At 51.1% G+C, this 23,743-nt stretch overlaps 1 protein-coding gene across 50 annotated transcripts in view; it reads left to right on the plus strand.

Moving 5' to 3' along the window:
* Window positions 1–23,743, plus strand: part of CACNA1C (calcium voltage-gated channel subunit alpha1 C) — a 725,791-nt gene that overhangs the window by 630,760 nt on the left and 71,288 nt on the right. For all 50 annotated transcript variants that reach the window (XM_078338403.1, XM_035258332.3, XM_078338402.1 and 47 more), the window contains 7 exons: window positions 2,390–2,477; window positions 2,979–3,086; window positions 3,886–3,938; window positions 4,258–4,404; window positions 5,763–5,964; window positions 7,698–7,856; window positions 8,443–8,553. In XM_078338403.1, the coding sequence (XP_078194529.1) occupies window positions 2,390–2,477; window positions 2,979–3,086; window positions 3,886–3,938; window positions 4,258–4,404; window positions 5,763–5,964; window positions 7,698–7,856; window positions 8,443–8,553 (868 nt within the window). The remainder of the gene's footprint in view (window positions 1–2,389; window positions 2,478–2,978; window positions 3,087–3,885; window positions 3,939–4,257; window positions 4,405–5,762; window positions 5,965–7,697; window positions 7,857–8,442; window positions 8,554–23,743) is intronic.

Here is a 23,743-nt window from a genome sequence, read left to right on the forward strand (position 1 = left end):
AGGGCTCCTAGATCTCTCCTCCCAAGGGTGTTTTCATGACCGACTGAGATCAGGCAGGGACGGGGGCCTTGGGAAAGACCCTTTACTGTGATCATCGATTATATTACCCCCTATTTTCTGCCTGGTAACCTACAAGTCTAGATTCAAATCCCAGCACAGCCACTCAGTCACTATTTAACCTTGAACCAGAAAGTCTTCCTCTTTAGCCTGTGTTTTTCCCATCTGACCTTTAAATCCCTTCCACTGTGATTCAATGCAAACTGACTCCCTCTCAGGGAGACTGTAGGAGAGAGACAGTGATAGACAGGAACGGCCTTTGCATCTCTTGGAATAAAAGGCCCATGCACCAGAGAAATCGGATCTTTCCACCAGCCCCTTCTTGAGTACATCATCCTGACCATACAAGGCATGAAATCACCACTTGCTGGCCTGTCATTCATTGTTTAAGTCCCAAACCAAGTATGAGGCTCTCTGAAAGCTTGAGAGGCTACCTCAGGTAATTAGCCCATGAGGTTTAGGACGTACTCCACAGCTGCTCACCAAGGTGGTATGGTTAATAACCCCCACCTGGGTAGGATGGACAACTCCGGAAACCATCCAGGCATTTTGCTGAGGGTGCTTGTCACCTGCTGTCTTCAGCACATTGAGGAAAAGCAGTAGCTTGAGAGTCTAAGAAGCCCTGGCTTGGCCTCGGCATCCCAGCTGTGTGGAACCTGTAGTGCAGCGTAGGAGCCAAAGGGACTGGCCTTCTGAAGGGTGACTGAACAATCAACTCTCAAAAGAAAGGCTAATTGGAGAAAATGCATTCACATTTATTTAACGTGTATACCCACAGCCTTCAGAATGCAGACCCAAAGATACAGGGGAAATTGTCCCTTTTATGCTTAGGTTCAGCAGAGTATGGACAGCCACATAGAAATGTGACTGGACAGGAAGGGTGGGGTCCAATGTGAATGGACGAAGTGGGGAGCCCAGTTAGGCCTGTCTCTAGATTCTCTCTGTGAAGCATTCCTTCCTTCTGGGTGGGGGACAGGATCCTCTCTGCAATAGGGATCTTGAGATCTACACTCCCACATGGTAGATTTCATAAGTTGTTGTTTTTTTTTTGAGACAGAGTTTCACTCTTGTTACCCAGGCTGGAATGCAATGGTGCGATCTCGGCTCACCGCAACCTCCGCCTTCTGGGTTCAAGCAATTCTCCTGCCTCAGCCTCCTGAGTAGCTGGGATTACAGGCGCGCACTACCATGCCCAGCTAATTTTTGTATTTTTAGTAGAGACGGGGTTTCACCATGTTGACCAGGATGGTCTCGATCTCTTGACCTCGTGATCAACCCGCCTCAGCCTCCCAAAGTGCTGGGATTATAGGCGTGAGCCACCGCACCCGGCCAGATTTGATAAGTTTTTATGGCCAGTTTTTATACAGAAAAGCAGAGGGAACATTTGAGTGATGTTTTTAGGTTGTGTGGCTGGTTTTGGTGAAACGGGGTTCTGGGTTCTGGTTTCTATGACTCGTCTTGGGGAAGAGGGATTCTAGTGTCTACAGCTAGCCTCGGAGGAGAAGGGGCGGAGAGACAGGAGGGCAAGAGAAGACCAGAGAAAAACTTTTGCTTCTGAAACTGCTTCTAAGGCAGTCATTTCAGGGTGTTGTTTCCTGAGCCCCAACAGTAAAGCCCATCCTTCCTCGGAGTCCTGAGTGTGCTCTGGGTGGGTTTTATGTATAGGTGTCAGGGGCAACTGTCTAGGATATGCGTTTGGAGCTAAACACTAAGAAATCTCCTCCCCGTGCCCATTGCCTCCAGCCACAAGGCCCGAGACCCGCCCCCCCCCCCATTAGTACGGCATTCCTTTAAGGGTAATGATATCTTCAGCAGGCATCATGATAAAAGGTATCATTCAGGCAGTTCATCAAGCACACAGCTAGGTGAATTACACAGAATTCTTATTTAACCCTTGCAAAGACCTGAGCCGATTACACCCCCATTTTACAGATGAAGAAAACGGTAACTCAGAAAATTTAGGAAATTTGCCCTCAGTGCCTTGGCTAGCAAGTGGCCGTGAATTCCCATGGCCTTGCACCGAATTTCTTTCTCTGACACTGTGGATGCCCCTGTGAGTAGCACAGTACATTGCTAATGACCTGCCATGAGCCACCTCGCAGGTTATTTATTCACCCACAGGAAAGCCCCAGGGTTACAGGCAAGCTCCTGGTTCTCATGGGATGGGAGACAGGAGTAGAGAATGGTCCCACAATGAGAACATCTCCAAGATGGACTTTATGTTTTCTCAGGTTTCCCTGGGACTCACCTGTCAGGACACTCCCTTACCACATTATTTTTGCTCCCACAGAAACAGGAGGAGCTTACTACACTGCCTATTTCCCTCCCCCAGGTCCAGTGCAATCAATGTTGTGAAGATCTTGCGAGTCCTGCGAGTACTCAGGCCCCTGAGGGCCATCAACAGGGCCAAGGGGCTAAAGGTGAGTTGAGGGCAGGGGTAGGAAGGCTCCAGCGAGCCCCGGGGGAGTGAGAGGTGAGGGGTGGGTTGGAAGGAAAAGATGATAGTCAGGTCAAGTGGCTGCCATGTGGGGTCCCGGACACTGGTCCCACTGCATGTCCCTGTTCCGTAATGAACAGGGTAATAAAGGAGCCAGTTGTCCAAAATGTCTTCCCTAAGCAGAATGTGCCAAAGGGAGATCCCACGCAAACCCTGTGCCCCTATGGTGCCGCCGTCCCTATATCCCTACCACTGTAAGATGGGCAGTTAGCAGGGTTTTTCTCCTCGTAGTCACGGAGAGTCCAGTGGGGACCTTGGCATCCCATTGGGGTCCATCACTTCCCATGTGACTCTGGGAGCATGACTTTGCCCCTCTCAGCCCAGTTACTCCCCGTTGTGGCAAACGGGCTGCCCTGCTACCTCCTGGAAAGGCTCCCGGCATCTTCTGAAGCCACGTCCCTCTCCCCTTCCCTTCCCACTGCAGCATGTGGTTCAGTGCGTGTTCGTCGCCATCCGGACCATCGGGAACATCGTCATTGTCACCACCCTGCTGCAGTTCATGTTCGCCTGCATCGGGGTCCAGCTCTTCAAGGTAAAGCGTGGGCTCCGTCGTGGTCCCGCTTCCCCCCTCCCATCAGCATTCCCGGGGAAGGGAGTTGGCAGATGCAGCACAAACAAGACAGTGGCCTGGGCCAGACTCAGCCTGGATGTCACCTCCACCTGCAGCCCGACTCAAGCTTCCGACCAGGGGAGGGAGGCATTGGGCCACCAGGCCAGAGGCCCCTCACTCTCTCCACTTCACCTGCCCTTCAGGCCACTGCCCTTCCTCCCTGTGGAACCTCTGTGTCAGTCACTTGCTTTAAGCTTGCAGCAGTGACCTATTATCAACAGCATCCTATCCCCGCTGCACCACCCAGCTTTCAGAGCCCTGCACTTGTCAAAATCACCTCCCGCTGCTTCCTGCGGGGCCCCTTGGCTACAATGAGGCCAGCGTCCTCCTTGGGTTCTGGTCCTTTTTGTCCTAACCCTTTTAGTTCTGCTATTCTCCCACCTAGAGCATTCTCCCCTGCCACCCCCAACTGTGTAAACTCTCATCTAACTCCTCTCTGAGCCCAGCACCGCTCCTCCCTCCCTGGCCAGACCTTCCTGAAGAGCACAGCTCTGATGGACCCGAGTTCCCGTTTTTGTATTGAAGTGCTATTTGTAGCACCGGCGTCTGTATTCGCCACTGTTCAGTTCATGTGTGTTAGGCCCTGCCCATCTGGATTCTGCACTTTTTATCCCACTGTCCCTAGCACAGTGCTGGGCTACAGAGATGCTCACTAATTGTTTTTGGATTGCCTCACTGATTAATGAACATCTCTAATAATACTCTGTTCTCTGCCTTCCAGGGAAAGCTGTACACCTGTTCAGACAGTTCCAAGCAGACAGAGGCAGAATGCAAGTGAGTGGAGATGGGAGGGCAGCCAGGGCCACAGCCGTCAGCCCCGGGAGGCTGGAGGCTTGACCCAAAAGGAAGGACAGCTCATTTGTAAGACTGCAGTGGCACCTGGACTTTTGCCCATGTGTCACCTGGCCTCACTGACGCAATGTGTAGCATGTTTTGTTCCTGAAGTTTCTGCCCACTGAAGCTCTTCCTCTGGCTAGAACTGTGAAGTTCAAGCCAGGCAGTCCCATCCCACCCAGCATTCAGGGTCACTGGCAGCCCAGGCGTGAAGGAAGATCAGAGATCCCAGAGTAAACTCCTTCTCCTCCTCTCTCAGGGGCAACTACATCACGTACAAAGACGGGGAGGTTGACCACCCCATCATCCAGCCCCGCAGCTGGGAGAACAGCAAGTTTGACTTTGACAACGTTCTGGCGGCCATGATGGCGCTCTTCACAGTCTCCACCTTTGAAGGGTGGCCAGAGTGAGTATGTAAACCAAGGCCTCCTGAACCCTGACACTCAAGGGCCAGCACTGACTTTCCATCCCATCCCCAAGTTTTCTTAATGTCCCGCACTCCTTGTGGAGGTCATATTTTGCCGGGTCCTCCCCAGGCAGTGAGGTATATTTCCAGAACAACTTATAGGCCACTGTCACTGCTGAAACATAGATTCTTCTTTCTCTAGAAGGTGTCAAGAAACTCCCACCAAAAATGACCTTTTTTTTAGCTCTCTTTCCAACCTCAGCACGAGCCACGGTGTCAGAGGTATCTGTCTTGCCCTTACAGCATCTGGGAGCTGGGTGTAGGGAGAGTTTCTCAAATGTGGGCCCTGTGGTCACCATAGGATTCAAGATGACCACTCCCAGCATGCCCTTCATTGGGTAAAGATGGCTGAGATGCCTCTGTTTTATTGACTGGACCCCGTCTCCTTAGAAAAAGCCTTGCCTATATTTACAGTGGAAAGTGAGAAAGGGATGGGAGCGTGGGCCCCACTTCCACTGCAGAGGTAATGCATTCGTACCTGCAGCAGCCCGTGGGCCTTGCATTCTGCATCACCTCCACCAGGCAGCTTCCCGTCAGGTCCTTATAGCTTTGTAGAGACACCTGCTTTTCCCCTAATATGTATTCCAGTGACATTAGAATCTGAAAGTCAAAAAATTCTAAATGTTTCTAAGTCAAGAGCAATGCGTGGATCTTAGGTGAGAGTTATCAATCTTACACAGTAAAACGTAGGTGATATCTAGAGAATAACCAACTGCTGTGCGGGGCTAGAGGAGGGGGAAGAGTGACACCTCCATGGGGCACGCGGCCCAGGCTCAGATGAACGAGATACATGTGTGAACTCCTTAAGTCTAAGACCAGGCCGTGGTGACCATGGAAGTAGCATGGGCCATGTGAGTGTTTTCATCTAAGTGGAAATTTGCTCTCAGAGAGATTTATGCTACATTCCCTGTAACATCCTCCGAGTCCACGCCAGTTTGCAAAGCTGTCTCAATATTTACCACTATTTCCAGTATTTGAAATCGATGTCCATGACTCATGTTATATTTAAATAGTTCTTCCCAGTTTCAAAACACCTTCTTATACATTATTCTAAGTACCCTGCAAGGTAGGAAAGTCAGGAATTACTGTCTCCAATTTACAGATGAAGAATTTGAGCCTCAGAGAGGTTAAGCACTTTGCCCAAAGTCACACAGCCAGTAAGTGGCCGAGCTGGGACTCCAACCCAGAGCTGTCTCCTGCACCCTGACCCCTGGGATCCCTGGAGCAGTGCTGCCATCCTTCTGCAGAGGGGATCCAGCTTCTCCAGTTCCCTCTGTGGGACCTGTCTCCTCCTGCAGGCTGCTGTACCGCTCCATCGACTCCCACACGGAAGACAAGGGCCCCATCTACAACTACCGCGTGGAAATCTCCATCTTCTTCATCATCTACATCATCATCATTGCCTTCTTCATGATGAACATCTTCGTGGGTTTCGTCATCGTCACCTTCCAGGAGCAGGGGGAGCAGGAGTACAAGAACTGTGAGCTGGACAAGAACCAGGTAGCTTCCTAGGAAGGAGCAGAGGGAAGCAGGGCCCACCCTGCAGAGGGATTGTGTCTTCACTCCTCAACCAGAGTGGGCTCTTAGTCCTTGAGAGACCTGTGCAAAAGAAATGCGAATTCCTGCAAACCCCGGATCTGGCAAATGTACTCAGCCACCAAATACTGTGATGCTTCTACTTAAGGATACTCTACGATAGGTTTTGTCAAAAAAACTGAAACAACTCATGCCCTATCTAGAAGTTGACAAGTTAGAAGGACCCAAGTGGGTCAGCACCACTGATATAGAGAAGAGAAACTAGAATTGTGAGGGAGTGCGGGCTTTGGGGGTGGGGACACGACAGCTTCAGGAAACCACTCTTATATGGTTTCTTAAGTAAAACCCAGAGGCCTGTGTGGGAGGTGGGGGCAGGAAAGAGGCTTAAGTGGGAGTGAGATGGTGACGCCAAGTATCGTGACAGGTTCTGTTAGCCGTGAAGAGCTGGCAGTGCCGTTGCTGAGTCAGGAAGCTGTCAGGGTAGGAGGTAGGTGTAGTCCCTCAGTTCTGTCCCCAGCATGGCTCCCACTGGGAGGAGCCTGTGGGGAAACACATCCTTGTCTGTGAATAAGGAGTGTTCCCACGGGAAGGAGCACAGCACAGTCCCTTGTGACCCCCGCCAGGCCAGCCAATCCCCTGTGAGTTTTCCTGTTTACATCTCGGCCACAGACTTGCCCTGCTGGCTAATGTATGGACCCTGGTTTGAAAGAAGACAGGAAAGAGGGGAGGCCGGTTAGAAAGTAGAAATGAGAGGCTGAGACTCCGACCTGGTATCAGGTTAACGATGGAAAGAACAGGAGGAGGTGAAATGTTCAGGCTCAGGCATTGGACATCAGGGCTGAGGGTTTGAGAAGAGGCCGGGGAGATTCCCCAGTTCCTGATCTGGAAGTCTAGGCACAGTGCAGAGAAATGGACTGGCTCTTTTCCAGAGTCCCAAGAATCTAGTTAGCCCAGAATCTTCTTCCCTGTCAATGAACTGTGTCTTTCCATCTTAGGGACACTGGCAAATGAGAAAGATTCATTTAGTTGGCCAAGCGTGGTGGGTCATGTCTGTAAAACCAACACTTTGGGAGGCCAAGGTGGGTGGATCACTTGAGGCCAAGAGTTTGAGACCAGCCTGGCCAATGTGGCAAAACCTCATCTCTACTAAAAATACAAGAGAATAGCTGGGCGTAGTGGTGCATGCCTGTAATCACAGCTACTCAGGGAGCTGAGGCAGGAGAAGAGCTTGAGCCCGGGAGACAGGTTGCAGTGAGCCGAGATCTCACTACTACACTCCAGCCTGCTGGATTTAGGACAGGAAAGAAAAACTGAGGAAAGAAGTAGCCAAGGAGGGTCTGTGGCATGGGAAGTAATTGGTGAGAAAGCCAGCTGTCTGTCGGTCAGGAAGCACAGTCTTAGCCATGCCAACTCCCTGAGGAGCCATGTGCCAGGCATCACGGGGACGGGGGAGATGTGCGATCCCTGCCTATGTGCTCGATACAGGGATTTGACAAAAAGGGGCTCTCTCCTTGATTAAGGGAGCCATGGAAAAATCAAGACATTTTCTAAATAACACCTTTGACCTGTAAGTGAGCAGCCGATGAGTCCTCTGACCACACAGTGTGTGGTTTCGTTCACATTCCACACTTCTCTGTCAGCCCCACACACCCTCCAGGTAACTAACTCCACTCTCCCCATCCTCGCCACCCTCCCAGCGACAGTGTGTGGAATACGCCCTCAAGGCCCGGCCCCTACGAAGGTACATCCCCAAGAACCAGCACCAGTACAAAGTGTGGTACGTGGTCAACTCCACCTACTTCGAGTACCTGATGTTCGTCCTCATCCTGCTCAACACCATCTGCCTGGCCATGCAGGTCAGTAGAAGGGGGAGCACAGCCATGGTGCCGTGGGAAGGAGCGGGCCATGGGGGTGGAAAGTATACCAGAACGGCAGGGCCTTCACAATGCATCAGCTGCCTGGTCTCCAAGGTAGGTAGCTGGAGAAGCACGAGTGTTCTCTGTCAAGGATACGCTTCTCTCTGGTCCTTAGGGAAGAATCCATGGCACCCTGGGATGATAAATGGAGAGAGGGGAGGAGATGGGGAAGGGAGGGAGTAAGCTGGATGCATTCCTTGTGTCGGTAAGGCATGGTGTATGGAGGTGGCTTCTGCATCCACCTGTCTTCAGGGACAGAGCTTGTGCCCGAGCTCTCTTGAGTGCCAGAAGTCTCCATAGAGTCATCACGACCAATCAGGGAAGGAACACAGATGTGTTCAGAGATGGTAGAGCAGGAAAGAGCCTGGAGGCTCTCCTGAGTCCTCCTGACTGCCCATGGAGAGGTGGGTTTGGTTTGGGGAAGGTCTTGCTGAGGCGAGGGCCTCCAAGAAGCCTGGGCAAAAGGTGGGGAGGAGGAGAGACCTCCCTGCTCCATGTTCACAGCTGTTTCCCTCTCCTGATACAGCACTATGGCCAGAGCTGCCTGTTCAAAATCGCCATGAACATCCTCAACATGCTCTTCACTGGCCTCTTCACTGTGGAGATGATCCTGAAGCTCATTGCCTTCAAACCCAAGGTAGGCCTCTGCGAAAGGCTTTTGGTTCCCCGGCATAAGGGGTGGGCAGAACGGGGAGGTGTGGTGCAGGTATTGAGGGAGAATGAGGGGAAGAAGACATGGTGAAGGGCCATCCCTGCCCTGATGATCCGTGCTCCAACTCCCACCCCTGCCCAGACCTGAACCCAGGCCAGGAAACACTCTTAGCTCATGGTGTTGACCCTGGCTGGGGTGCATAAGCAGCAGATTCCTCACTGAGCTGAACCTCTCAGCCTCTTCTTCTAGGAGAGGCAGATGATGGTCCCTCTCCTATGCCCCATTCTCTAGTATATAATCTGTTAACAGAAGAAACTATGTCCGTAGACTGGCAGACCAAACCTCTCCGGGCCTAGCTCCCCAGATCCACACAGGCCTCTGTTCCACCCTCCTCCCATTTCATCAGCCACACAGACCAACCTCATATAAAACATTCAGCCAGCGCTGGATTTGCTCAGGGCTCAGGACACCAGCCTAGAGGCACCTCCTGTTCCCTGCTGCAGAGGTTGTGGCTTTGCTCCTTACATGCTCTGGGACAGGAAGAGCAACTACTTGCAAATTTCTCTGCTTTGCACCTTGTGCAAGGGCAAAAGATTAGGCCTGCTGCTGAATGAGGTGGGGTTGGATTTCCTGTCCTTTGGATCATCTGTACTCTTCCTAGCTAGTCACCCCCACTGTCCTCAGTGGTGGAGGAGCAGATGCTGGTGTGAGCCACACCTTCTACCCTCAGCCTCTGTAGATGGGTCAGAACCACTGGCATCCACCGGCCAGGATTCACCACCAGGGCAGCTGCTTCTGAGGGGGGCTGTAATGGCAACTCAGCAGCCCCTAGGCTGCCGTAACAACTTTTGGAGAAGGAAAGAGTTCTAGGAGAATCACACAGTTACGGACTTCAGGCCCTTAAGGACAATCTCCAGTAACTGTAGACACAGTCTCTCTGGGCCCAGCCCCCCAGATCTCTCCAGCCTACTAAGCCTTATCCTCCCGCCTTTACTAGTTTTCCCAGATGCAACTCAGAGCAACAGGAGGCCAGAGCAAGAATTCCTCGCCATATCTTCATTTTCGTTCAAGTTTTTACTGGTCTCAAGATTAATTGGGGGTGGGAGGATCCAGCATGGTCTTTGAATCCATGTTGATTGAGGAGATATCCATAGTCTTCATTGAATGAATATTTAACTCATGCTTTTGAATCGGAATCATGTGCTACACATACATCGTCGCATGTTGTCCTCAAAATGTCCCTATAATGTAGGTATTGGCATCCCCCTAGAGAGGGGGCACATGAGACTCAAACAATTAAGCGCCCAGTATTATTTCCTCCACTCCTAAGAACTGGTAGAATCCGGCACCTCTGACTTCACTGTATTTTACACCACACTGAGGTTAACTAGCGTCTTCCCATGTCAAGTGCTCTGCAGCTATTTTTCAGAAAGAAGGGAAAGATCTTGAGGGACTTAAAAGATAAGACAGTATCCTACAATACAGAGTCTTCCTCCCACTCAAAGAATGCCTGGGGATGCCAGCTGATTTTCATAGAGTAAGGCTCCTAAGGGACATCCTTTGGTGATAGAATGGTGGTTTCCTGTCTTCTCTAGAGAAGCAAGTACTCTTTTTCACCTTCCTGTATGAGTCTTATTTAGGACCACAGAACTTGTCCTGACCTAGAGAAGACCCCTGGGTTGCCCTGACATCTTCCTTAGGGCACACGGTGTCACTGCCCACGCATGGCCCTATTCCAAGCCCTGCAGCCTAGGAGCTCTGACAGTTCACCACCCACAGCAGCATGACCAGCTGAGGCTAGGAGTGCAGTCACTGCCGAGCTGTGCCTCGGTCTCGGATGACATCCTCTCAGTGGGGAAACGGCATTGTTTGCATCCAGTGTCATGAGACATATGGTTTAAATATTTCAAAGCCTTGAGTCATTCCACAGTTGACTCAGACGTGTTTCTGATGATGTCTGAGGCGGTCTGGAGAGCCTGCAGTGGACTTTCTGAATCATGCCTCCTGAGCACTGGAGACATACGGACAACCTTCCCTGGGAAGTGCATGAAATTGACACCTGCAGGAGCCATCTATGCTCTACCTAAATCCTGCAAATCAAGGAACAAGCCAATTTCCTAGAAGTAACCACTGGAGGTGGACTAAACCATAAAGTGCCTCCTAATTTCCTCTATCCCTGGTTTTCTATTATGAGAAGATGGAGCAAGATAATGGAGTCTTTTACCTAAGAATGAAGAGAGTCATCCTGGGGCCATTTGCATTTCACAAGCCAGGGTGCATCTATGGTGTAAAGAGAAAGGGAAATTGATCTTTCCCTGTGGATTTCCCTAAAGGGGCTCTGGCAAGATGGGGAAAAAGATCACCTCCCAGTTGGGAGGATCATGGATCGCAGCTGGGTCCCTGGATTCTCACTGAGCTATATTCTTCATTCACGAATAGACTCCAGGAAAAGCGACTCCAACATTTTCAGGCAGAAAACCAAACTGGAAAACAATTGAAGCTCTGGAAGAAATATCCAGCTGCATCTGGCCCGAGAACCAGTGGCTTCCAACTGTGACAACTTTCATTTCCCACCCCTAACTGGGACCCTGTGCTGCACTTTTCATTTCCCTGGCCTGGTTGTTTGTGTATGACCCAGATGAGCATAAGCATTTGCTGCGAAAGGACAGCTAGGAGCCACGGATGTGGAAGATAGTCTGACGTTGTCACTGCTTATGTTTTGTCTCTGCAACTGGCTGGTTGGTTGGTCCACCAGCTGGTCAACTTGTATTCTTTCATCATCTTCATGGTTATGGATGCTCCCAATTCCTTCATTTCTGTGTGTTCTCACCACTCCATGAAAAATAAATTTTCTCAAGTCCCTGCCTTAAATCTAACCACTCCATCCCACTCCTTACATTCATACTCCGTTCACAAAAAAAGATTCACAGAAAGGAACTAGGGATCAACATAAACAGTTTAAAGTGAGTCAGTTCCCCACAAAGCCACAGGAACCTGCAGACATGGATTGAAGACAGTGGGGTAGATCGTGGCAGCATTGATTTGAACAGTGAACAGTGAGCCAGAAGGAGCTCCTTCCCTGGAAGTGAGAGGCCATGACCCAGAGACAACTGGATAGCCCCTGTGCCCCACATGATGGTTCAGGACCAGGCTGGGCAACATGAAAGTACTAGCTGGAATATTCTGAAAGTAACTAAACAACTGGATTGTCCTGTCACGAACTGAAGCTTCTAAGGAAGGATGGGAAAAGAAATTTTAAAGATACCCCTATAGATTTGCTAAACTGAAAAATATGCAATGCCTGAAGAAAAAATCTAACAAAAATGGCTAAGATCTCTACAGAGAAAATGGTAAAATGGAAAGGAATTCGAGAAAAGCTGATAAATGGAGACATCTAGAATGTTCCTGAATCGGAAAGCTCAATATTATTAAGATATCATTTCTCCTCAAATGATCCATAGGATCAATACCACTCCAGTTAAAACTCCCAATTGCACTTTGCTGGAGGTGAGAATGGCAGGAGAGGGAGCTGTGCCGCAAATCCTTTAGGGCCAACAGGATGAGGCTGGGTGGTCCCAAGGCTTCAGTGTCTTCGGGCAGCTCTGATGTCACCAAGGAGGGAGTGCACAAGAGCCTGGCGTGGGAAGCAGCGTCTGTCTCAGCTACTCCACTGTCAGCTGCTGGTTTGGTAGTGGGAGCAATGATGTCACTTAGTTGCCTGGGATTTGCTGTCCAGAATGTCTCAGCAAGGGTCCTGGGGGAGGAGAAGCTGCAGGAGGCCATGAGTGAGAGGCTGGGCTCCTCCTTAGTGAAATGTGGTATGCCCAGCAAGGCAGGGTTCACCGTGCGGAAGGCTCCTAACTCCTCCCCTCCCCACAGGCTCCCACCTGGGCCACAGAGGGGAGAAGCAGCTGAGACTCACCTCTGCCCCCCAGGGAGTAACCAGTGCTCATGTCCCCAAGAGGAGGACACTGGAGGGGCCTTGACCCTGGCAGCTCTCTGGAATGGTCCAGACGGGAGAATGGACCCAGAGTGAAAGCACTCATTGGCCCTTCTGACCCCTGCTTTCTTGAATAAGCTGCTGAAACCTGGAGAGGCCTGGCCCCATCCCCACGAGCTCCCAGTCTCTGCTCTCCTCTTTCTGTCTGGGCCTCCTCAGCCCAGCTGCTCCAGCTTCACAAAGCCAGATGGTTTCTCTCATACCCCTACCCTTTCTTCCGGTGATTTTCTGCCAGAAATTGAAGCATACGTCGTGGAGCCCCTCTTAACTAGGTTAGACAGTCTCTCGCCCTGGCCCGAGTGAGTTTCTCCTGTCAGCTCCCCAGCCATCCCTGGCTTTCCTCAGCCGGTGGCATCTGCGAGCACCCAGACTCTTTCCCTGAAGACTCTTTCCCACCCAGTCCTGAGCTGGTCCTAAGAAGGCAGCAAGCACAGGTGAGGTCTGGAGTTAATTTTGCTGCTGCTGACCCTCATAGGATGTGTCCCTGGTGATCCGTGGGGCACTCGGAGACTCTTTTCCACAGTCAATTGGACTTCTGTCTAGATTTCCCCATTAGCATTTTATTGACCTAGTGACACTGAAATCCGAGAGTCCTGAGCCCCTCCGGGTCCTACGCTGGTCCCTCTGGGGTGCAGAGCCTGGTCCAGCTGCTGGTCAGACTTGCTGCCGCATGGCCTCCCTGCTACTACCAAAACAGGGCAGCCTCCTCACCACGGCTCCTCTCCAGCCCTCCCACCCATGTCCTTGCCCTGCCCACTGGTCTCTGCTGGGCCTGTCAGGCTTGGCCCCGGCCATCTAAGTCATCTGGGCCTGTGGCTCCTGCCTGTCCCCCCGACAGCACACACACACAGAGAGGATGTGGCCAGCATTTTCAGAGTATTAGCTAAGAATGGGGCAGTAGTACAGTTGCCACAGTCTTGTCTGCTTTGAAGCCCCTGTTATCTTTCAGGAAAGGGTAAATGATGGCAAGCATTGGCCTTGGCTGCTTCTCAGAGAGCAGAGAGGCAGAAGGAGATGACTTTTCTCCTGTCCTCTGCCTATTGTCCTGAGGAATCCATCAACAAGACCTTGGGCACTTCCCTTAATGAGAGAGTGAGGAGACTAGCCGCTTGCCTGGAGAATGAGATGCTACCAGAATCAGAGCTGCTCAGGACCCTGGAGGTCAAATGCTGGCTCTCTGGGCCACTCTTCACAGCACAGCTGTAGGCCCAGCCTTGCCCCAGTCTCACTCACACATGTGCCAGCCCAGCTATAGGGAGAGCCAGGAGCTGGGATGGTCCTCATGGTGAGCACCCTGGAGTCCCTGTGCCAAAGCCAGCCTGCCCTGCTGATCTTGGACTTTCCACACACAGAGGCAGCCTCCCTCGTATCCAATGTGCCCGTGTGGGGCTGGGGATCCCGTGGCTTCCAGAGCAATCTTCTCTGAAGGCTCTGCTGTTCACAGGACTGGTTTCTGCTCTGGGGAATGATGGTTGGCCCTGACGGGGGTGGGCACAGTCGCTGTAGAGTTGAGAAGTCTTTGGGGATACCCTGAGGATGTGGCTCAAATGGAAGGGTCATGGCCACCTACCTTGTTTTCACTGGGCTTGTGTCAAAAGGGACAGATGAGGGCTGGGTTGGGGCTCTATGTTGGCATATGGATGGGAACAGGGAAAGTTGGAATGAGGAGGTGGGTACATGGGGAGCACATGGGAAGAATATTTGCTTCCACAGAGAACCAGCGGCCCAGCTTCTCATCTACTCTGTCAGCTCTGTCCGTGTCTAGAAACTTCTGGCCTTAAGATTCAGCATCTGGCCTCTTTGGGCAAATAGCCTTCATCGCATGACCTGAAGATGCTGTGGTCCCTCCTCTAGCCAGCTTGGGGTTCTCCAGGGGCATCCATGCCCTGTGAGATGCAAGGGGGCTTTGGAGGCTGAGAGTCCAGATTGCTCTGGTGTGGACCCCTGTTTTAGGTGTTGGAGTCTTTGGCTCCAGGAATGAGCTGCTCCCAGGAAAGGGACCAGATTCTGACATTCTCCTGGCAGGGGGAGAAGTGGGGAGGGCACCCTCAGAAGACAACTCAACCCCCAAGTCAAAGGTCACATCTGCTTGTCTGAACAAGAGAATAGAAACCACCTTTCCAAACTGTGAACCAGGCCTCTTTTCCTACCCAGGCCAGGGTGTCAGTCTGGATGGAATCAGACATGTTCTCTGTCCCCAGGAAGGGGCAAGTGGACGGCACACCAAAGGACAGGCTCCTGAAGGTTGCCAATGGTGATAGAAACAGCCACAGGAGAAGAGAGTGCAGGAGCCTGTGTCAGAAGCGGCTCATCAGCCTAAGCAGAGGCCTGGCAAAGGCCACAAGTCCCCGAATCGCCCCACAGGAGCCCTGGGGCAGCCTGGGCAGAGGCAGTGGGAAGAATGCCAGGGCCAGAATTTCTCTAAATGGATCAGTGTGGCCACCTGAGGGGCCGGGGTACCCTGCAGTCCTGAATCCATCAGGCCTGAGCTGGGCCTGCCCCAGAGGCAGGAGAGACTCCAGTGTCCACATCACATACTCTTCCAGGGCTGTTGAGAGACATTTCAGAATGTGCTCTTAAAAGCTCAATCAAGGACCAGGAGAAGGAAGGGGAAAGTGGGATGAGCAGCAGGAAAGGATGCACACTGGGTCCACTTCCTCTTTTCGAAAGCTGAGAATCTTCTAGGAACTTGGTTTGTTTTTCCGTCATGTTTTTGGCAATAATGACTTTGCTGGCTGAAATGTACTTTCTCTCCAACTTGACCTCTGCCTCCACCTGTACCACTCACCAGGAACCATCCTCTTCCAGCTGTTTTAAATTAGCCATGCCCTTCTGCATGGTGCAGTCATTTTGTGAGGTTTTAATTTTTACAAAGCAAATTTTGTTTTATGTCTTCACTTCATCATCCACTGCCCCCAGATCCCAGCTAGAGAGGAAATTCTGGTAGATGGAAACCCAGGAAGCCTAGTTCCCACCTCAGCATCAGCTTGAACAAGCCAGAGCTGAGCAGACAGGGACAGGATAGCTTCCTGCAAGCACTGGTTCCTTCCACATCTGTTTCTCTGTGAAGAAGAAGACTCACTTAGCGGACTGTGGTGAGACTGAGTGAGCTCGTATCTACAGAGGAATGAAGGCTTCGGGAAAGTACCATACAGATGAAACTCAGCTGGATCCCTATGCCTGGGGAGTTTGCACCCAGTCCTCTAACTCAGCACCAAAGAAACTTCACATCCAGCCTGGGTGTGCCCTCTCTTGTCTGTGACCATTTTAAATGGGCCCTTTTGCAGTATTGGGATTCTGTCATCTTTCATCCTTGAGCCCATGTATTCTATCCCTTCCATCTGATTCCTACCTCACACCATAAAATAACTTTAAGGTTCATCTTAATGCATCCTTGAAGCTGGGTTGTGCAAGCATCAACCATGCAACCAGCTCCTAAACTATCACTCCACTTTCCTATGGCTAATGCAATCCATTAGTTGGCTTTTCAAGCCTACAGCTCAGTTTTTCACCTTTCCCTCTCTTTCTCTATGCCAAGGCATTGCCATTCTTCATATTCTTTATTTCAAGAACTCTTTGTTTGTGTGATGTGGCTAGTGTTTTACTGCAGGCTAAAGTTCACCAACAACCTCCAAAATATTTTATTGAGCAGCCATGTGCTAGGCGGTATGCTTGGTACCACAGACTCCGTCATGAATACAAGCAGGTGGGTGAGGCCACACTTGTCTGGGCGACGTTGGCCCACTCTGGGGTCTTGCAGCATCCCCAGGTCACCGTCTCATTCATCACTAGGAAACCTCCTATCAGCTAACATTCATATTCCAACTGAAAACCAAGCCATTGGTAAATGCATTGGCCCATTTGGTATCAGTGCCTACACCTGAGGTCAAGTAACATTTAGAAACACAGGAGGGAAGGAAATAACATATATTGTCAATGAAGAACCAGACATGAAGCTAGATATTTTGCTTTCCTTATCTCATTCAATCCGTAAGACAAACATTATGGCCTCCCATTTTACATCTGAAGAAACTGAAGGTCAGAGAAAGGCCAAGTAACGTGTCCAGAGCTGGCTTTTTATTGTTATTTTCAGTTTGTAACAAACACTCTCATGCTTAGCATGCACCCTACACGGCTCTAAGCACCTAACCAATAGGAATGCATTTAAACGTCATAAAATTCCTGGGATTCTATTGCAGGGTTAGATGACTCAAAAGCCACTCTTTCCACGACACCTCCATTAAAACAACAAATGTGAACAGGCCAGGTTTTTGCTATGCACTTGGTGGATACTCAGTAAACATTAGCTGTCTTCCTTCTAGGAACAGCCTAGACAAAAAGCAAGCCATTCTCGAGTCACCGCCCTCTGGATTTAGAAAGTGTTCACCCCACTCCTGTGCCACCTTCTCTGAGGCACCTGCCACCCTTCCCTCTCACTCAGCCATTCTGTCTGTGGCCCCTGGATTCCCCAGATTGCTTTGGACTTTTGGATTTTGTTTAATCTGAGTTGACAAGCACTTTCAGGTGAGGGGGCAGTCAGCTGACAGGTGGGCTCGGAAAAGTAAAACAGAAGCTTAACACTTATATTCATGTATCTGTGTACACACACACACACGCACACATTTGCAATCAGAGCACTTGCACATTGGGGACACGAAAATTGCAAAATTCATCAATGGCAGAAACTGTTTCATGTTCATTTCTGTGCCATGAGAGGCATTCAGTGAAAGTTTGATGCGTGGAGGCATGAATGGATGAGTGAGACTTATGAGCCAGAGAAAGAGTCAGAATATTAGTGTCAGAAAAGATTGAGACCATTGAGCGTACATCAGTGCAGAAATCTCTACATGGTCCTACTTTCTGCCTTAAGAGTCTCCTTGTTTCTAGAGGTAGCTCTGTTGGAAATCCTTTATGCTGAATTAAAATGCACCCCTCTATAACTTCCACTTATCTGTACTTACTTTTCCACCTTTTCTTTCTATAAGTAGTTACTGAGCACCTCAGTGATGATGTTGAAGCATGGTACCATCTTTATAGGGCTCACAGAGCAGTGCAGAGGCACCAATACACAGTAAACAAAGGTTTCAGATGGGGTAAGGGCTGTGGTTTCAGATGGGGTAAAAGGGCTGCAGTGCAGAAATGGAAGAGTGTGAGGAACGGGCACCTCTTTAAGATAAGGAAGTCAGGAAGGCAGCATTTTTGCTGAGTCCTGGAGGCTAAAAGGAGCCAGAAGAAGAGCATTTCGGGCAGAAGGAAGAGCAAAGAGCCCGAGGCAGGGGCAAGCTCAGATCCTTCTGGAAACTGAGAACAGCGCATGAAAAGGACTGCACAGAGGCCAGAGTGCTCAGGCCCTTCAGGACCCCCATAGGAAGGGGTGTGGACTTTCTCTGACTGTACTTGGAAACCACAGGGAAGGGTCATTCAGTGCTGGATTATATATTCTGATCTGGGGTCTTCAATGTGCACCTTTGCCCTCACCCACGTCCTCTGTTGCTGAGCATCACAGAGATCCCTGACTCTCTGCCCCTCCTTCTCCCATACTAGAAATCCTTCTCCCCGAGGAGCTCAAAAGCCAGGCCTTCCCAGAGCTTGCTGGATGTGTTTGCGATAGAACCGGGGCCCTTTCCTTTTTCCAGCTGTGCAGAGTTGAATTTACAGGCCTCATGATTCCATAAAAGGTGTGTCCAAGACAGACCTTCTGCACTTCTCTTTGTCTAAGAGGTTCTTCACTATAAAAAAAAAAAAACCACAGGATAATGGGGAGTGCACCCTGCCCCCAGCCCAGTGCTGGAGCTCGGGACAAACATTCTCATGCAGCTCTCTTCTTCCCTTCACAATTTTTCCTCTCTCCTCACTCTGCCCACCACCCACCACCCCTGTGTTCTGCCCTACACTGGTCAGGGCAGCCTCAGGCTCAGAACTCTGGCTGGCTCAGTTTTCTGTCTCCTGGTGGGCCTTCTGTGGGCCTCAGGGCAGATCTTTAGAGCCCGTAGCTGTTCTCAGCCTCATGGGGATAACCCTGGGCACAGCAAGAAATGCCCTGTTCTTGGAGTCACCTTTGAAGAAGGCATTTTCATCTGTTCGTAGTTGTTCAGTGTGTAGGGAAATGCCTTAAAATGTTCTGCAGGAGTCCAGGGCGTGGTCACCCACTGCTCCGTGTTCAGCCCCGCTCTTTGGGAAGGTATCAGGAACAGTCTAAGACGTTGATTGAAGCAAAAGACAGTGGCAGACTGGTGGGACAAGGGTTTAGAGTTTGGGATGAAAAGAAAGTGGTTGCAATTGGGTCATGTTCAAGGATGGAGACAGTTGGTTCCTGCCTGATATTCTCCCTCCCATCCCTCCCCTCCTCTGCCTCCCCTGCTGTAGCCTCTCTGGGTCCCTATAGAAGTCTTGCTGTTCCTTACGGTTCTCTTTAGTCCTGAGCACCCCCACGAGCCTCTCTGTGGTTCCCCACTGTCTGTAGAGGCAGCTGCTCTGGCCGGCCCCCTCCACCAGCCCTTGTCTCCTTTTCAGGCCCACCCATTCTCTGGGTCATGCCTCACCTTCTTCATGTAATAAATAATAAACACCCTATGCTGACTTTCCAGGCCCAGCTCCAATATTGCGTCCTTCAAGCTGCCTCCCAAGATCAGCCTGGCTAAAAGCGGTCTCCACCACCTCCGAGCTCCCAAAGCACCCTTTTCTGTCTTTTCTGGCACTTACTCAGAGCTCTTGATGGAAATGTCTCATCCTTCCAGCAGGACTGGATGGTCTTTGAGAGGACTACACACTGGTCACATCCACACTGACCTCCTTCCCAATGCTGGCACAGTAACACCATGTGCCCCATCTCTGTCAGTGTCAGCTGAATAAACGCCAACCAAAGACGAGACAGGCTTCCCCTGGGGTTCCCTTCCTCACAAAAATGACTCCAGCCTCTGGCTCGCAAGCTCCAGCATCCAGCCAGGACACCCCTCCGGTTTTTCACCCTCCAAAGGAGCTTGTCACTCTCTGGGGTAGTCCACCGGAAAGGAAAGCAGAGATGGAAGGTGAAGGCAATGGCCCCGGGCCGGGGCCAGCATCTGAGCCGTGCTCGGCAGGACTTGGCAGTATGGCCACCCAAGTCAGGGAAACTCTGGCTTAAATGTGCCTACAGTTCCGTGCAGAACTCAGGGCCAGTGAGAGGTGCTGGGCCCTGAGACTACCCCAGGCCAAAGTTCTGGAATTCAGCCTTTCCAGGCTCTCTGGAGGATGGGGGTCCTTGTTTTGGGGTTTGTTTTGTCAGTTTTTTGTAATCTCCATTAACACGCCACAGACCTACTGTTCTACAGAACACAGTTCTGGAGACCCAAAGGGGCATCACCACGACTGGGGGAGATGAAACTGACACGTAGTGTTTAGTGGGTCGGACTGAGGATGCTGAAAGTCCCACAACGTGTGAGATGGTTCTGCCCAGTGAAGGAGCATCCTTGGGCCCTGTGGAATGTTTGGGAAATATTATCCACAGAGCACCCTTCATGGGTGATGTTCAGTGACACTGATAGTGGGGGCGCCTTCGATAGGTGGCCAGTGGCTGAAATTCAGCAAAGATAACACTACCACTAGAAATAGGACCGTATCTTGGATTGTATTTGACTGCATTCCTTACTAACCTGAAATATTCACGTTGAAAAACTTCAAGAGTGTGCAAGAATTTTATTTCAAAAATCGTATGGAAACCTAGACATTCTCTTGGGCTGGGTCTTCAATCCTTTCTAGACCCAGTGCTCTTCTTTTTGGGACGGTCTGCCCACCCACTGTGTACTCCATGTCCCGCAGAGCACCACAGTGCCCCATGGTGGCCAGTGTCACCACCGCTCTAAGAAACCACACTTAGTTTCAGGCTGGCTGACTCAGCCTCTTAGTGACTTTTAGATGAAACCTATTTATCCAATCCATTGAAAAACCAGTGTCTCGCACCATCTGCAGAAACCCCGAGGTGCAGAAATACATTAAAAGGGGTAGAAGAGGGACCAGGAAAGAAGGACGGCAGCTGAGGGCATGAAACAATGCCTCTCGCCCCAGCCTTCGTCGCTGGCACAGAATTCAGAGGCCAAAGCTGTGTGAGCCAAACCCCTATTTCTTAGCGGCTTGTTAGAGAGTCGGCATTCCCCTGATTATTATTTATTTGTAGAGTGCCCACGGGGCGCCTGCTGCCATGCAGCACTCCTTAGAAAGGCAGGCCCCAGCTCTGCCAGGAGGACCTTCCCTCTGTGGCTCTGCACCCACGGATTTGCATATTGTTGCAACATTGTGACAGGTTTCTTTCCTGCCTGGTGCTGGAGAGCTTTAAAGTCACTATGAATGATAAAAAGTAATTATATGACTTGCATAAAGCCTTTGTGTGGGAAGGGTAGTATTAGCTATTACATTTAATTATTTAATGTAGAAAACTATTCACACTGTGTAAAAAGAAAGCCTGGTGGGAAACTACACTGTGGTTCCCGTCTCTGGCCCTGCCACGGGGAAAGAAACTGGAGCACGAGGAAGAGGGATTCCTAGACCTAGAGGGTGCGTCACTGATAACCCGACCCACTGAAGCCCAGAGTGCTGCCATTGCTTCCGGCCATGCACTGGGTTAGCCTGGCTTAGGAGCAGGAAGGACCTTCTGTGACGCAGAGGCTGTGGGCAGTGCAGGAAGGTACTGCACAGCCTCTCAGCAGGAACCCCAACAACGACAGTAATAGCAACTGCAGCAACCAGTGAGCCCTTCCTCTGTGCCATGCATGAACTCATATCCTTCTCACAAAGCCCCAAGAGGGGCCAGGCACAGTGGCTCACACCTGTAATCCCAGCATTTTGGGAGGCTGAGGCTGGAGGGCCATTTGAACCCAGGAGTTTAAGACCACCCTGGGCAACATAGCAAGAAGCCTCATCTCTACAAAAAATATATATTTTTTAATTAGTCGGGCGTGGTGGGACACATCTGTAGTCCCAGCTCCTTGGGAGGCTGAGACGAGAGGATCTCTTGTGCCCAGGAGATGGAGGCTCCAATGAAATATTATTGCACCACTGCACTCCAGTGTGGGTGACAGAGTGAAACCCTGTCTCTAAAAATAAAATGAAATTTTAAAAACCCTACAAAGGCAAGTACTCTGGTTACTCCCATGTTGCAGGTAGGGAAGGTGAGGCACAGAGAGGTTGAGTAACCTGCCTGCACAACCCAAGGCTCATTTTGGGAAGTGAAGGCAGTGTATCATTTTATTCACATCTTGTTCAAAAATGTGGATGCAGGTTGCTGGCCAGGTGTCCTGGCAGAGGAGCACCCGCCCACTAGGTTAGAGAGGGTACAGGGCAGGGGGGATAGGATGGGTATGGGAGCTGTCTGAGAGTGCTGAGCAGGAAGGGGCCTCTGATCTGCATTTGGAAAGTTCTCTCCAGGGCCTTGGTCCTCTGGATTGGACTGGGAGGGGTTCGAGGCAGGCTGGCGGTTTTGAAGGCTGCCACAGGTCAAAGCCTGTCCCATAGCAAAGGAGAGACTGCTGCTCCTTGTTCCAGCCACACCTGCTGCTGCTTGTTTCCTGCCTTTCCTTCAAAGTCGCCTTGTGCATGGCCATGTGCCTGCCCCGCCTTGCACCTCTCCAAGGAGGCATTGATTCAGCACCCTAGTCCTGCAGGCGCCTTTGCAGAAAACAGCTCATTTGTTCCAGCATGAATAGTATGAAGCGGCTACTGGGATCCCCCAATCCACCCAGGTGCAATCTGAAGCAGAGAAAGAGCCTCCGGAGGCCCCCAAATGGAGCTTAACCCATAACCCCAAATTTTCATCTGCTCCCAGCAGGGCAGATGGCAGGCCTCAGGAGGTCTGATTCATGTTTGTATGCCCAAGTCTTGCAGAGTTCCAGCCCTCTAGTAAGCGCTTATTTTGTGTTGATGAGATAAATAAATGAATGAGTAAATAAATGGAAGACAGCCTTCAAACATGTCCTGGGGAGGAAAACCTTAGTTCCAAAGAAAAATGAGAGCAGAAAGTGTGCAGTTAAAAGTGTGCATTCTCAGGAGTGTGTGTTCCTCCGGCAGCTAGGATGGCAGCCCCCTGGCCCCCACCCGCCTGGGGTCCTCTCACAGGAAAGCACCCAGCCCCGGCCTGCTCGTGCCCTTTGTCCGAGCTGTCCTCAAGCTGGCTGTGCAGTGTGTGCCTTGGGTGCTCCTGAATTAACACATCACAGGATGGGAGCTGACAGGGGAGGGTAGAATCCCCACTGCCTCCCAGGCTGCCGGCAGCTGTGTGCTCCAGTTGTGCCTTCTCCATTAGGCGCTGCTAATTTCCATGATTACTGTTATGTCTAAATGGCATCCTGGTGTAATACAATTTATGTTATCTCTGCGTGGTGTCGGTTACCATTGTGTTCATGATATTCAATGGGATCAATTCTGCATAGACACATAGGCACTGAGACTTCGCCGCCGCCGCCACCGCCACTGCCAGCTGCGAGTGGGACCCAGCTCCTCTCCCTAGTTCGTTTGGCTCTCCCCATCTCTCAGTTTTGCAGGCTGAGACCCAGAAAAGATCAGTGTTTCCAGGAACCGGGCACAGCCTCCTCCCCCACAGCCAACCACCTCTGCCCAGCCCCCTGCCCGGCGCACCTGCTTTCTCTCCAGTGCTTGTTCACTCAAGCAGAACCTCTGCTCCCTTGCAGGGATCCCCTTCCCTAGGTCCAGTGAAGCCACCTGTTGCCCCTCTTTCCCTCGGCCGTGCCTCACCTTGGCAGCCTCCAGCTGCTTTCTGACTGATGTTCCTAACCCTGTCAGCAGGGGCCCTTCAGAAGACCCTCTGTCCTTTCCCACTCTCCATCAATCTCAGCAACCCCACTTCCAATCCAGCCCGGAAGTCCTGTAGCCCCTCTGTACCCCATGTGTCCTCGGAGGGGAAACCAGGTATTCAGAGTCAGCTTTCCCATGGGGCCAGGGAACTCAGGAGCTGGCTGCCTCCCCTGCGTTTCTTTGGGCAGATAAGGGAGGCATGAAGGAAGGAACAGAGAAGAAAAGGAAATGAGCCACGGTAATGACAGCACCTCTGCCCTCCAAATCCCTAGACAGCACCGCCCAGGCAAGGAGCGAAAAAGGTGTGCGGATTTCCTTGTGGATGCTTTCTTGCAGCCAGCCTGATTGAAAGCTGGTTCTGCCTCTGAGGAGATGGCAGGGCAGCCTCTGCTC

This window comes from Callithrix jacchus, chromosome 9 (genome assembly GCF_049354715.1).
Source record: "Callithrix jacchus isolate 240 chromosome 9, calJac240_pri, whole genome shotgun sequence".
NCBI classification, from domain to species: Eukaryota; Metazoa; Chordata; class Mammalia; order Primates; family Cebidae; genus Callithrix; species Callithrix jacchus.